A 14,523-nucleotide genomic window follows, 5' to 3' on the forward strand; every position below is an offset into this window, starting at 1 on the left:
TGGAATGCCCCCTTAGAATTTGTGACGTCAGCGGAGATCTAACGATTTTTAAATCTTAGACTAAAACCATCGTTAACACGTGGTGGTATACGCTGCTTTGCGCGCAACGTCTGCCGCACTTTAGGGCTGCCAAATTATTGCTTCCAAATAAAGTCGCTAGTAACAGGGGAGATCCCAAAAAGTAAACAAAAGTAAAAGCCTAATATCTTGAAAACCAGTGAATATTTTTCGGTGAAATTTGGTAGATATTCGTTTTCGCTCTTTCTGAACCAAGGGACATCACTTTCATGTCAATTCATTAACTTTTTTGAAGGTGGGAGGGTCCCTTTAACGGCGGGAGTTTCCAGTCCCGATACTTACCGAACGCTAGGTGGCAGGTCGATCGCCCGGAACGCTGCCCGTAATGTTGAAGGAATAGGAGTTTCCTATCCAGGTTCTTTCATCCATGGTAAAGTGCTGAAGGAATTGCGCTAACTAAGAAACCTATATTTTCACCATTATATCGGTCATGAAAAACAAACAGGGCTCATCATATATCTTCAGAAAACTTATGTTGTATATTTCATTAATTTTGATAAAAATACCTTTGTAGAGAAAAAACGTTGACATAACTATTAATAGTTAATTTACAAAGTCCTGTCCGCATCTAAAAAAAATACAACTCACTCGATCCTCCGTCCGACCTGCCATCCATGTTTCAACTTACACTATTTATCTCCTCTTGTTCCCGGCTAACATTTCCTCGGCCGACGGGTGCCTAACCAATATGTAAGTTGACCCGCGGTCAACGACACTGGTCGTTTCATAAAGGACGACCGATGGTAATATGAGTGGGCCTTGACAGGAAACTTATTGGAGCAGTTAAATTTGCTACTTGGATTCGCCATCTTAGAATTCGTTGAAGATGGTCAGCAATATAGTACGCACAACTGGACACAGGATTGGACGAAATGACATTTGATATTTAAGCATTGAATTTTGATATGCGTTCACCACAGTTTGTTGTAGTTCTTGGCTGCAACAATTTTATTTTTGCTTTTATAAGTTTATATTGTGAAAAGTTTATCTTATGGGTGAAATGAGTTCGTAATGATTGTGCATTTTAGCCTCATTGCAAAATAGCTAGAGCGAGGTACGGGAGAAAACTGGTTTTATCAATGCATATGTAGGCTCGTGCTTATGCCAAATACCATCGAAAGTGAAAAATTCCGCCGAACATTCGTAACAGTATGTTTGACCCTTCGTATTTCTTGTTCCTAAAAGGATAAGTTTTTTTTAACCGACCTAGGTAGCTCAGTCCTTATCTCAACGAACTTTTGTCACAACAAACATTTTTCATGAAAAACTTAAGGTTGCTATATTTGCCTTTCCGCAGAACGCAAGAATTCATTACTTTCACACAGCACAAAACATGTAGGACGATTGAACTTCACATCGTCCCAGCCGCGCAACTGAGATTCAATGCGCGCAATACTGGCTAAGTGGCTAGGTTCACCACCCATCAACCGATTGTCTCTGGCTCTACCGCCCCTCCCACCGCCCACCGCCCGCGCCCACCGCCCGCGCCCACCACCCATCGCTACCGCCGCCGCCCGTTGTCCGCCGCCGCCGCTCGCCGCCCGCTCGCCGCCCGGCGCTCGGAGCTCGGAGCTCGGCGCTGGTTCAGTGTCCCGCCGGACGTCGGTGGTGTAGGAGGGTCGTGCCCGTGGCTGGAGCGCGAGAGGCACTGCCCCGCGCTGAGCTCAGTCACGCTCGGCGAGCTGAGCTAGGAGTTGTGTGTGTCGAGACGGAGGCTGAGGGACTTGTTGAAGGACTTTTGTGTGGTTTGGACGGTATTTGCGAGGGGCCTTTCTGCCGGAGTTGACTGAGCTGAGAGGCGTCGGAGTCGTTGCGTCGTCGGCGTGATCTCGGTGAGTGTGCGTGGCTGGTGAGTGGAGAGCCTTACTAGACTACTGCGGTGGTTTTCTGAGTAGAGGACAGGCGGTCAGAAACCCGAACTGACCCAGCTCAGTTACATCCGAGCCGGTCCCGAGCTGAACTTAGCTGAGCTAAGCTGAGCTAAGTTGAGCTGAGCTGAGCGAAACCAGAGAGAGCCACCAGTCTCACCGATCTCGAGTCGCGCACGGACCAACTTGAACTGCACGGCTGAGCGGTCAGGTAAGTGCGCTAATATACACATTAATTCGGTTAATCGGATTTAGTACACAGTCTCTATATCCTGCTCAGAGGCCAGATCTGGGATCCTGGTGGTTTGTAAAGCTGCCAAATTATACCCCCTCCCCCGGCCCCCGACGGACTGTGTCGAGCCTCTCATGTCTGCGGTGTGTTTTTGGAGCGTCTCATGTGGCCGAGATGTTTTCGCATCCGTCACACCGATGTCAGGACATATTTCGCACAGATTCTTGTTAGTGCTCGCTGGAGATGAAGCGATTACGTCAATCAGCGACCGGTTCGGTATCTGTCGATATTGAGGTGATGCCAGGACGACGTCGATATGTCACACTTTGATGCATGCTCCGGTCCTTCTGCCAAGAGAACGCGGACATCCAGTTTGGTATTTCCTGCACCTTGTTATATTTTAATTGATAATGTGGTATTCATAATTGCTAATAATTATGGCTGCGCCTATTTTTATGTCGTGCACGTGTTCTCCTAAATGCACCTGATTGCATGCTACCTGGAGCTCCAAATTTAGCCGCTGGCCCACTTTGTGCGCCACTTTATCGTCAATTACTCTTATCGCGTCGGCCGTATTTCATATTTAAACATCTGGCGGGCGATGTGTGAACGGTGGCTGGCTGTGTTTCTTGCGTCCGGGCCAGCTCATTAAGCGCATTCCCGCCGCTCCTGGCTGACTCAGCGTGGCCAGTTTGCTCTGTGACTCCCAGCCTCTGGTGGTGCCCCCCCCCCCCCCCGAGACACCAGCAGGAGAGCGCGACGGGAGGAAACTGGGCCCCGATCCGACACCGATTGCTGTTCAGGTGGGGAAATTACCGGCCCCTGCCGCCGCGGAGGCGCTCGGTTCCGAACTGCCGACCAACAGTGCCAGAACGTCTCGGTCACCCGGTCGCGGTGGTCAGTTTTCTCGTCGTTTTATCTGCTGGATGGGCGCGCGGGGACCGTCAGAGGCGGTGGACTGTGCTGGTGGTCAGTGGTTGTGGCCGTCTCGCCGTATAATCCCTCTGCAGCTCACCCGGTGTGGGAGGTATGGTTCTCACCACCGTGCCACCAGCTCTCGCGTTCACCGCTAATCTCGTCACCGTCATCGTTCGCTCGGTGACCCCCGGTGATCGGTGACAGACAGTCACCGCCGCGGCGGTGCACTCAGCTGCGGGCCGCGCTGACGTGTGCACGATTTGTGCACGATTCGTGCACTCCATGGTCGCTGTTCAAACTCGCACCAGGCGGCAGGTGGCGTCTGAGCGCAAATATCTGTCGTCGTGGTGGGGCTCAGTGCGTCGCGGACGATAATCTAACTGCAGGTGACTGTCAGTGCTGGGCACCGGATGGGGGCAGCGCCTTCACAGTCAACTGCAGTCTGCGCCGACTGAAAAAAAAAATGTTTTAGCACTGATCATATCATCGAGCTGACTAAATGAAGTCTATAGCTGGTTCCCAGCTCGAAATGTTTTATTTCATTTTTATCAATGTCGCGCTCAACCCGATTTTTTAATCATTCATTTTTGTTAAACTAACCTGATTGCATTTGAAAATCGTGTCGTGCTGCCACATCAAATAACGTTTTGCTATCAACATAAATATCGATCAGAGAAATATTCCTTTGTTTGGGCTACAATAATATATTTTCATGAAGTGGACCAAGTGGACCATGAACTCCGTGGACCAGCGGTCTGTTCGGCGCGCCTCGTCCAATGATAACGATCAGCTGCGGTCAGCGGGGGCCACGAGTCCCAAATTAATGCACGCCACGCTGTATCTGGAACATGTCAGAGCCGCCAGTCGTGTCGCTTCGTCGACCGCGTCGAACGATGAACGGTACCGACGCTGTCGCCCGTCGTGTTGGGACAACCACGAGGCGGTTTGATAACGAATTCACCTGCGACGGAGCGTGTGTTTGACCATGCGCGACCGGTGTTCGGACTGCATTGAGCCAGGAAGATGAGATCGTGGCGCTTAAACGTCCGTCAGGTGCAGTTGCTATGATGAATAATGGAACGGTCGGTCTTGAGCGGGGCTCTTGATGGCAAAACACGAGAATGTCACGAAACTTGACGACATTCACGAAACAGATGAATCACAGCCTTTGCAGGAAATCGGTACGCGTGACGACATTTGTTCGTGTCTGAGCTGAGGACCATTTCATTGTCATCTTGTGGTGTCCCAAAGTATAACAAACTTTGTTGTCAAAGCACGTCGGAGAAATTAATCTGTCCTGTCATGAGCATTGCTTTGTGAGCTCAGGTATGTCTTAGTACAAGCATTAGAATGTCACATTCATGTGAGTCATGCTATTTACGTGGTGGATGTCTTGTTCTATGGATAATCCGACCACATGACAGACTTTTAAACATTAGAATACAAATTTAAGTCCGACCAAGTATTTTATTTGATTATACCACCACCGGGCTTCTAAGCTTCTTCGACCATTCTTCCCATACTACGGAAAATGCTAAGCCTCATATATTTTCATTTTGTTAAATTCGCCGTGCTTTTGGATTTAACCTTGTGCAGTAAATCAGTTTCACCCTTTTATCCGTTCTTGGCTTTAAGGCCATTAAAACCCTGACGACGTGACGTGACGCTGGACACGCGTGGGGAATTCATCAGGGTGTTTACACGTTTCGGACTTTATAAAACGGGTGAGCCCGGTCCATTTTCGGATCAGCTGTCCTTTGGCGTGCACGAGCTGGGTACTGTGTATTGTGTGAGCGGCATAACGGGCCACTTGGGAGGGACGTAGCGCGTGCTAACGAGAGCCGGTGCCGCCGCTCTAAAAACAGGCTCAGTGTCGAGTGAGCGCGACACTCACTGGGCGGAAGGTAGACCGGGAAATTAGGTAAATCAGTGTCGGCGAGGACGGCAAACAGCATATATCTGTGTTGGAGACAAACGTGCCAAAAAAAAAAAAACGAGTAAACGTTAGAAACTGCGCTGTGTGTGGGAATCTATATAGGCATAATATAGGCTGTGATGGACTAAAAAAGCTGTAATAGCTGGTACCCATGCAGGCCAAGCCATAATGCGAACTAATATCTCAAATTATAGTTTTATTAAAGCTTTTTATTCAGGCTCTTGCATTAGCCTAATTCAATTTTACTTTTCATCATGTTGAATTGTTCGCTCACAGGCACTGACGCATTTATTTATTTATTTAAAAATGAGTTTCATCATATAGCAGTCATTACCACAGTAAAGTCATTACCAGTCAATGCGAGGATCCCTTTCGTGGGCGCGGAATGACCATCAGACCGGGCTCAAAAATCACCCGGCCACCCTAAATATTAAATAAGCTACTGGTGAGGGATCGCCTCCGAAAACATGCTATTTCTCGCAGTTTCAGTGACAAATGAACTTGCCACTACTCACGTTGCCTCTAGGCCAGCACAGACCACACAGTAAAGAGCTGGACAGTTTGTCACGTTTACAGACCACTCTTCACCGGACCAACGGACCATGGACCACACCATCTCCGGTTCTCATCACAATCCATGTTGGCCGTCGGACGAACCAACTATGCACCATGCAGTAGGCGCGCCCGACGGCGGCCGGTTGCGGGTCGGGCGGCCTGGCCTGCACGCTCCCACCCGGGGGGCTGTTTGGACGGCGGCCAGGACCGCTCGGGTCGCCCGGACAGTAGCCATGTCACCTGACCGGCCTGACGGACGACTCGGCACGGCTCGCCCGCGCCTCCTCCCTCCAGCACCGGGTGACGGCGCCGTGTCGTGCAGCGACAGAGCTCGGTGAAACTGTCATCGCCCGCCGCCGCCTCGACAACGGCAGCGGCGGCGGAACGGCGGCCCGGCGCCAGGAAGCAGGCGACACCGCCGCTGCAACAGGAGTCGCAGATCGTTGTCTGGGACGACAATGGCTCGAAACATGGTCAGTGAGCTCAACTTCAGCACCGGACACGCTAGATCTGTGGGAACTGGTCGTGACAGGTGACTCACAATCGCTCGCCGCCGAGCGGTCGAGATTTGTGCGGTGATAGTCAAGCCAGATACTGTATCCGAGATGCAGTATCGCTGCGCTTTCAGTCGGAGCAGGAGAGAGCCTGACGTGACCTCGGCTGACCTCGCATGACCCGCTGTGCCGAACTCTCAGCAGGCAGAGCATGGGAGTGTGCGGTACCGCCCAGCCAGCTGCCAACACGCCTACGCGTGGCTAATTTTAATTGACAGAGCCGATGGTGACTGACGCTTCCGCCAATCATCGTAATTCGCCCATCGACATAACCGGCGCGATGGATACAAATGGTGCGCGACGCGCCGGAAGTCGGCACTGGGCGGGGGGGGGGTTGGAGAGAGCCCACCCGAGTCGCTCCTCTCTCTCCAGAGGAGGTGGCCTTCCGAATGTCGTTAATAAACGTCTCAGAACCCGGGTCAATCGCTGAACGACTACTCTGTCATTCATCAATGGTGCAGCTAACTTTTGAAATGAGATTTGGAGAGGCCAGTCGGTCTCACGTCTGGTTCCGTGACCTGCTCGCTTGCGGGAGCATAATGAGATCACTGGAAACGCGACGGTAGCGCACTGGTGCATGTATGTCCGGGACAGTTCTGTTCGGTGACGTCAGAGAACTTCGTGAGCCTGTATGTAGTGTAATTAGACGAAGGTCGTTTGATCAGCTGGTGCCGCTACGAATGGCCCTGAATAGACATTGAGGCTTAGCGAACTTCGAAATGGCAGTGTGCAGATAGGAACAATTTTTCGGCAGCCATCAACTTGTGGAATAGATTTTGATTACTGACAGTGATCTAATTAAATACTAACAGTTTCCTCGTCGAAACGTACTTAATGCTATTGGTTAGACAATTAGCAATAGTCCATTCGTCAGGAAATACAGAAAATGCTATTTAGAGCTGATTTGGGTGTTCATTATGCAATTTTGCACTCTGCACTGTGCAGTGTTCGGCGTGCATCGTGCAGGCGCAGCTCCCCATCATCCAAGCTGTGCTCTTTCATGAAGCCGCCTCTCATAGTCCACGGACTTCTTGGCCCACGCTTCCATGGGCTGCAAGTGCATAGTACCGCAGGTATACAGCTGCACTGGACTTCAATAAAGTAACCAGCTGGTTTGGCTGTAAATTTACCGCTATCGGAAAATCAGTTAAACCCAAATCATGTTTAGCTAAGCTGATGTCGATTGAACTTCTGAACCATAAATTCAGGAACAGCCGCATCTTGACAATAAATCGTTGCAGGCATGGCGACAGTCAACCAACTGGCATCTGTCTTCTTAATCTTGTATCATACAAAATTATGCAAGCTGGCATGCTGCATGCATACATTACATGCATACATACATTGTATTGAACTCAACCGTCAAATGTCATGCTAAGGTCAAATATTACGACCGGATGCGTGCAGCATTTCTAATTGATAAATATCCCGCAGATCGATAAATATCAGCCTTATTTGTGTGCCACTAGTCGCGGTCACCGCATTGCTAATTCAGCGGTCAACACCACCCGTTGGCGAAACCTTATGTCCGGCCGTATTTCGCTGCCACCATCGCGGGAGGGCACTTCATACTCCAATGTTATACATGCGGCATCTATTGCACAGCGTACACCCTGCATATATGGATCACATGAAAATGTCGGAACGAGTGCAGCCTTTGAATAGTCGACATTATGCGGCCGAGCGCCGTCGGTCGGAGTCATGAGGCGGCTGCCACTTATCCGAGCTTATCTTGAGATCAAAGCCATCAACCGGAACACATGGTGCCACGCCGGCACCCGCCCAGAATAGCCCCTCCCACAGAGCTTGCAGCGCGTGCCGCCTCCCTCTGCAATCCTGCATGCTGCTGTGCAGCGTATGCAAGTTGTCATGACAACGCCCCATGACACGCCGCGTCGAGCCACGAAACATCAGAGCTCTCCGAATAATGCATAAATAAGATCTGTTACGAGGCTGTAAGATCAAGACATAGATGTCTCAGTTGTCATGAGCTGTAGCCAGGGGATTTCGGTGCAGACATCGTCTAAATACAATAAAAACAAGCTAGGGAATTCTGGGATTTAGAAGCAAATTAGGCTAACGCATTGCGTCAGTTAAATCCAGAAAGACAGCGCAGGAAAACCCAACTGTCTGCTCTAAGCACATGCGAATGGATGTGTCATCCTGACCGTCCATTCATCCGCCAGCCGCCGTTCATCGTGTTCCATTCAAACATGAGGGCAGCGCCTCTCTGGCCGTGACCTCAGCCTACGAGCGAACGTAAGCAACAGTTTGCAACGTAGCGAACACGTGCTGGCCGCCCGCTGACTGCAGCGGGCTTTGATCGGCGCGGCTGCCACGTCTGTTCCTCCTGGTGGTCTGTCGGCTGAGAAGTGAGAGACACAGGCCTTGTTCGAGGTGTTGCAAGCGGCTACATCCGACGGAGTTTTTACCGAAACGGTCGGAGCTGCCCGGCAAATCGACAGATGGTTCTGACGCGTAATTGGGAGAGCTGAGACGGGTGTGATGGATGGAGCTGCTGTGGATGACATCCATCAGAAATGGAATGTAGAAACGCACAGCTTTGTCGATGATGCAACAACGGCTTACAATTCATGGACGGACGATCTATTCCAGAGGTGAAATTTTTAATATCTCAGGCTAATTTAAACGGTTTGACGTAAAATGGTTTTGCTTATCGATAGATGCACTTCAAATTGACGAATATCCTTCCAAAGCACGACGCGTGCGTCGATTGCCGAATAGTTCAAAGCGATGGCAAAGCTGGACAGTGCAGCGTTGCCGGCCAATGTGAAGCCTACTATGTTCAAATATCGCTTTAAAGAACCTTTCATCTCTCACTTCTGCCTCTGTGATCTTATACTACACACGCTTGCTCAAAGTGTACGATACTTTCCAATCCCGGATGTGCTCCCGCATTGGAACGCTAGCCTTGCTCGCCAACCATTTCCTATCTGGCCCGTATATTTTCCTCTGCCGACCTGTGCGGCCAAGCGAACCGCCTTGCCGTCCGGCCGAAACTGGGTCCGATACTATCTCAGCGCCGCCGTTGACCGGCGCCGACCGCCGCAAATAGCCACCTCGTGTGTGTCTGTCTGTGTGTGCCCGGCAGTGTATGTGATCAGGGGGTCATTACGCGGCGATAAGCTGCCGGCGAGTGACACCTGATAGGACACTATCGGCTCTGGAGTGGCACGGCAATATGTCGCCACTGAGTCCTGCACCACAATAGGGGCACAATTACCCCGTTTACATGAGTCAGCGAAAATGACGTTTAGAACGGATATTTCCGTTTAGCGAAAAGTGCGCAAGTTTCGACTCATGTAAACTGGTTTGGGCGCGCAAAAATGACGATTACGCGGAACGGAAATATCCGATGAATTAATGGGAAATATCCGTTTAGGACGTCAGGCCTAAACGGATTTTTTGCGCATCTAGCAGAAAATGACATGAATATGCATGTTTTATAGATGAAATTTTTTAGTTTACACATCAAAATACATATTTATCTTGAATGGTAGGTCTAATGACAATGAAATCCACTTTTTGCCCCTGATTTCGCGCCATTGTGGCAGATTCATAAAGTACCTACATAAGTGTTGAGAAGAACGTCCTATGCTTCAAAAGGGAAGCATTCTAGTTTAGGGGTAATTTCCTTATTTCTTAGATTCAACAATCAGGGTTCAATTCCAGGGCAACCAACATAGCCTTCCCAGCCAGTCACTCCCTATAGCCACGCCCACTTGGAACAGCATGCTAGTGCCATTTAGTGCTTGGTACACTGGATATGATGCTTGATTTCTTTTGCTTTAGTACATGCTCCCAAAAATTTTCTCTACCTAGGTACTTCAAACTTCCTAGCAGTGATTCAGATAACTTATGCTTCAGCGAACAGCCACCAGACGGCAGGGCACGCAGGCTGGTTGGGACAGTATCTTGGCTGCATGCCAAAATATACACAAGACACACAGCCAAATTTACTCAGTGACACTGCCATCTGCCCCCCCCCCCCCCCCACCAATATTTAAATGTTCACCTTATTGTTCCAAAGAAGTAGATTCTTCATTGGTGGGAAGGTCTCTGAAAGTTTGGTTAATCTCGCATGGTGGAAGCAGGCAACTGGCAAGCTTTGTGGAATTTGTAGAATCATACCTAACCTTACCTACCTACCTAACTTTCAACCTACCATCCTACAAATGCACCTACATGCCTACAACCTATTATACCAAACTACTTCCTACCAATCTACAAGGTCAACCAACCTACCAAACCACATAGGTACCACTCGGACTTCATCTTCACATCTTACCTGGTGTGATTTAGAGTGGATTATTCTATGCATTTTGAAAATCGCACTGATAGTGTCTTAAAGTTTGGTGGTGAGTAGATGTAATTTCTTTTATGACTAAAACACATGGAAATGATGGATACTGTGTTGCATCCGACAGTCAAGCAATGCACCCACATGTCACATCTACTAAACAATTCACCTAGTACTGATCTGACCCCTGTCTTTGAAGAACTGAGCAGCTAAAAGCAAAAAATGAAAATAAAATGCTGGAATATTCAAGTGCTTCAAATGTGTCAACCAAAAATGTATACATAATCCCGCACCACCCACTTTCAAACCAATGTTTTCTGAAGTGTGGCACCATCCTGCACATCCTTTCATGCATTTTCATTTTGTCAACTTACTGGAGGTCCATCATGATGAGCTATGACTATTATGAGCTGTCCTAGCCTTTTTCTGAAACCAAAAAGACTTTCAATATAGATCAAGATGTGCTCTTCAATGTTGTCCAAGGCCTCAATTGTTTTCTTGCTTTCTGACAGTTAATCACACTTCTTTTACAGCACACAAGTAAAATAATGGCTTGTGCCATGATTATTTCCAATTCTACACACAAAACTTTAAAGAATCAAGTAAATTAAGCCTAAAACAAGCACAAATAATGCTTGATAGGAGCTGCGCCAGACATGTAAAAATGCGCAAAATATCCGTATTTTTCGGGCTGCCGGCGTAAAGGGAATTATCCGTTCCGGAACGGATTTTTCCGATAAGGCTCATGTAAACGGGGCCACCGAAACGCATTTTTCCGTTCCCTGGCTAATCGGATATTTCCGTTTAGGCTGAATGACTCATGTAAACGGGGTAAATGGCGGCCGACCGGGCGGGCAGTGCGTCTTCCCGGGCGACCCTCCACGTGGATGTGTGTGTGGCGCTATCTGTTTACTTTTGGTTCGTGTCCCTTGTGTGATTGGAGCTAGACCAAACCCAAGCACCTTGCTACAGCTCATGCCGTTCTAAAGTCCTTCAATTTTGGATCCAAAAGCACACATACCGTCTAAATCGAATCCAACAAGTGACTTCGCTCACCGTGTAATCACATCTCGTAGAACTCTGTCTCTTGCTCACCGCTGCAGCCGACCGGTCGACTTTGTGTGACGCTCGCCGCTGATGACATCCATATAGGGCGTAATGCCGATGTACTGTGCAGACCTGCAGTTGTAATGCCGTCCCCTCGGCTCCCACTGACCGGTTTGTCTCTGTTTCAGGCTGCCGCTGAGTGTACACCGGTCCATCTGTCAGATCCTGCAGTGGTCAGGAGGCTCACAGAGCCAGCTGAAGGTGCGGACCTACCTCCGAGTCATCTGTGCTACAGTCAGAGCAGACATGGGCTAGCCGGTGATCTGCATAGGACACTCAGCTCACTGTGAAATCAGTGAAGGCCTAAGTATCAGGACGAAGGAAAAGAAGCTGGCCAGCTTCGTGGACTGACCTGTGGTTTTCTGCTTCGAGACTGCTGGGAGGCTTCCGTCAAGAGGTCCACGGCAGGCCGGACGGGCCGCCATCTCACCTCACCATGCTTCCGAAGCTGATGACCTCTCCAGCGCTGCTGGTGACCTTTCTCATCTCCATCGCGTCAGCCGATCTGGACACCACAAGTAAGTTCCTTGCTCTTGCATTATCCCGATCTCTGGTCGCACTAAAGCTCCGTGGGCTGTCCTCTAGCTTGCGGCGAAGCCGGCAAATGTTTTGAACGTCGCGCCAAGAGCATGACCCACCATTCCCATACCGCCCCGCTGATCGTTGGCCCCCGCCGCCGTGCGGTACGCTTTGTGTGCCCTGCTGCCATGTGCTTCATGTTTTTAAGAAAGTGTTTAAGTGGGCCATCATTGTTTGATTTTAAATGGTTGATTGTATATATCTTGTAAATATTACGTTTCAGTGTTGAAATGCTTACTCAAAGCTTCACCTAGCCTGCAGATTAATTACACTGATTCAAACGGGAAATGAATTAACCCGCGCGGGGCTGGGGGGGGGTAAATTTTACCCCCCCTCGCGAATTTTTGCGATATCTCAAAAACGGCGGCGCGCAGCGCCGCCAAAGTTTCAGTACCTTTTCTTACATCAATTTGACACGTTCCCTGAAAATTTGAGCGAAATCGGTCGGAAAATTTTTGAGAAATTGACGTTTTAGTGACGTCATGTTCGCCATTTTCGCCTCAAAAACGGCAAAAGTTCAAACGCCGCTAACATCTTCATTTTTAAAGGAATCAAGACGTAACAAAAAAGGTTATACGTAATTTTACTTTGTCTATCAAATGGCCATCTCGGTTTTTTAAAAATTTTGGATTTTGGCCTAATTTTTTTCAAAAAACTGACTTTTTTGGGAAAATCATCATAAAATCCAAAATTTTGAGTCTATCGAAAAAACCGGAATATATGTCAGAGAAGTGGTCTATGTGCACCTACATACCAAATTTTAGAAGAATCGGTTCAAAAATGTGGGAGTTATTCAAACTTTTATGACGTCACGACACACAAAAAATTTGAAAAATAACTTTTTTGGAAGTTCTAGACCTCGTACGGAAACAAAAATAGCACCATTCGATTCGCCGTGAAAAACTGCATCAGATAGACACCTTTTTAGGCCTTAACAACCAACTTCAAAATTTGACCTCATTTGACCTGACCTTGACCTGACCTCGACCTGAAATTCATCCAGAGGTGGTCCATATCACTTATTGAGTGTGCCTATTGAATTCTATGAGTAAAATGACCCATAAAACATGTGTCTCACATGCCCTTTTCTATATTTTGTTTTTTGGTGACCTGACCTGACCTGACCTGACCTTGACCTTGACCTCTGAATGATATTGTATGCAACGAATATTGTCTTGGTAGCCTAAGAACACGTTTTGGGCGATCAGTCTCAGTCCATGACTCCATTCTTCGGTAACTACGGTGCAAGGCCGATACTGTAGAAACTTGCAATTTGTACCCTTGACCTGACCTTGACCTTGACCTCAAACTTTAAATTAAGTACATGTTTTTAGTAGTTCGTGATGAGAGCTTTCGATTGGCGTTTGAATTTTCCAAATCGGATCATTAGTTCGGGAGATGGGGGGGGGGGGTAAAATTTACCCCCCCCCCCCCAGCCCCGCGCGTTCGGCTGGAGACCCCAGCCCCGCGCGGGTTAAAAAAGATTGATCCTTAAGCATTTAATATTTGTCTCACAGTGCTTAAATGTAACAATGAATGGCAGACAGTTATTACTGTTCACTGTTCGGTGCTCAGGGCCTGAGACTAAAAAGTTGACTGCCGGAGTGACTTTGGCTGCAGAAAACATTTAATTCACACAACATGACGAATAAGACGTCACTCACTTCTGAACTGATCAGAACCGATCAGCACAGACTCCGAACGACCGAAGGCATCGCTTCTGCTTAAATCCCAAACAGCTAGTTTCACTCAAGAGTCGTCAACTTTTTTGACGGCAGCAAAGTTTCCCTATTACCTCTCCTCAGACGTAGAGAATAACAGGCCAATCGCTCAAACTCCAGAAATGTTTTTCCGGTCGCCTTTATGTGTGATCGAGCCTACACGCTTTCGCAAACGGCGGCGTGCGACTTTGCAGCTTGTCACTTTGACGTGAAAGGGGACAGTTCTGAATTTACCGGGTCACTTAGTATAGGATGTCACGGAAGTTCAGAGTTTATGTTCATGGAAAAGGACTGCTGTGAAATCATCAGCGACAGAGATTGCGCTCATGATGGGCCATAACCGTTGATACAACCGGCAATCAAGTGCTATATGGCGGGAAAAGGTGATTAGTTGGCTGTAATGAAGCGATGGAAATGGCGGAGCTAGCGAACTTGAAATTACGATGTCTTTAAAAGCAATTCCAGAAAAAGGCGAAAAGAAATAAAAATGTGAGGACCTGAGAAACGGCCTTTTTTTGGATAACATGAAAAGCATTGGGCTTAAAATTCAAATCAAATGAGATTTATGTAGTTTTGTCTTCTTCCGCATTCATCGCCGCGTCGAACTGTGCACGTAAATATGTCCGAGGATCATCCAGCCCCCTCCTAGCGCAC

The 14,523-nt window shown here is 48.4% G+C and overlaps 1 protein-coding gene across 3 annotated transcripts in view; it reads left to right on the forward strand.

The window, feature by feature from the left end:
* Nucleotides 1-1,664: 1,664 nt before the first annotated feature.
* Nucleotides 1,665-14,523, forward strand: part of LOC122391698 (nephrin-like) — an 88,286-nt gene continuing 75,427 nt past the window's right edge. The window contains exons 1-2 of one of the 3 annotated variants that reach the window (XM_043385882.1): nt 1,665-2,157; nt 11,698-12,087. In XM_043385882.1, coding sequence (XP_043241817.1) covers nt 12,006-12,087 — 82 coding nt within the window. In that variant the 5' untranslated portion in view covers nt 1,665-2,157; nt 11,698-12,005. The remainder of the gene's footprint in view (nt 2,158-11,697; nt 12,088-14,523) is intronic. The other 2 variants (XM_043385883.1, XM_043385884.1) reach the window with 2 other exon arrangements.

This window comes from Amphibalanus amphitrite, unplaced genomic scaffold (assembly GCF_019059575.1).
Source record: "Amphibalanus amphitrite isolate SeventyFive unplaced genomic scaffold, NRLGWU_Aamphi_draft 000450F_arrow, whole genome shotgun sequence".
Lineage (NCBI taxonomy): Eukaryota > Metazoa > Arthropoda > Thecostraca > Balanomorpha > Balanidae > Amphibalanus > Amphibalanus amphitrite.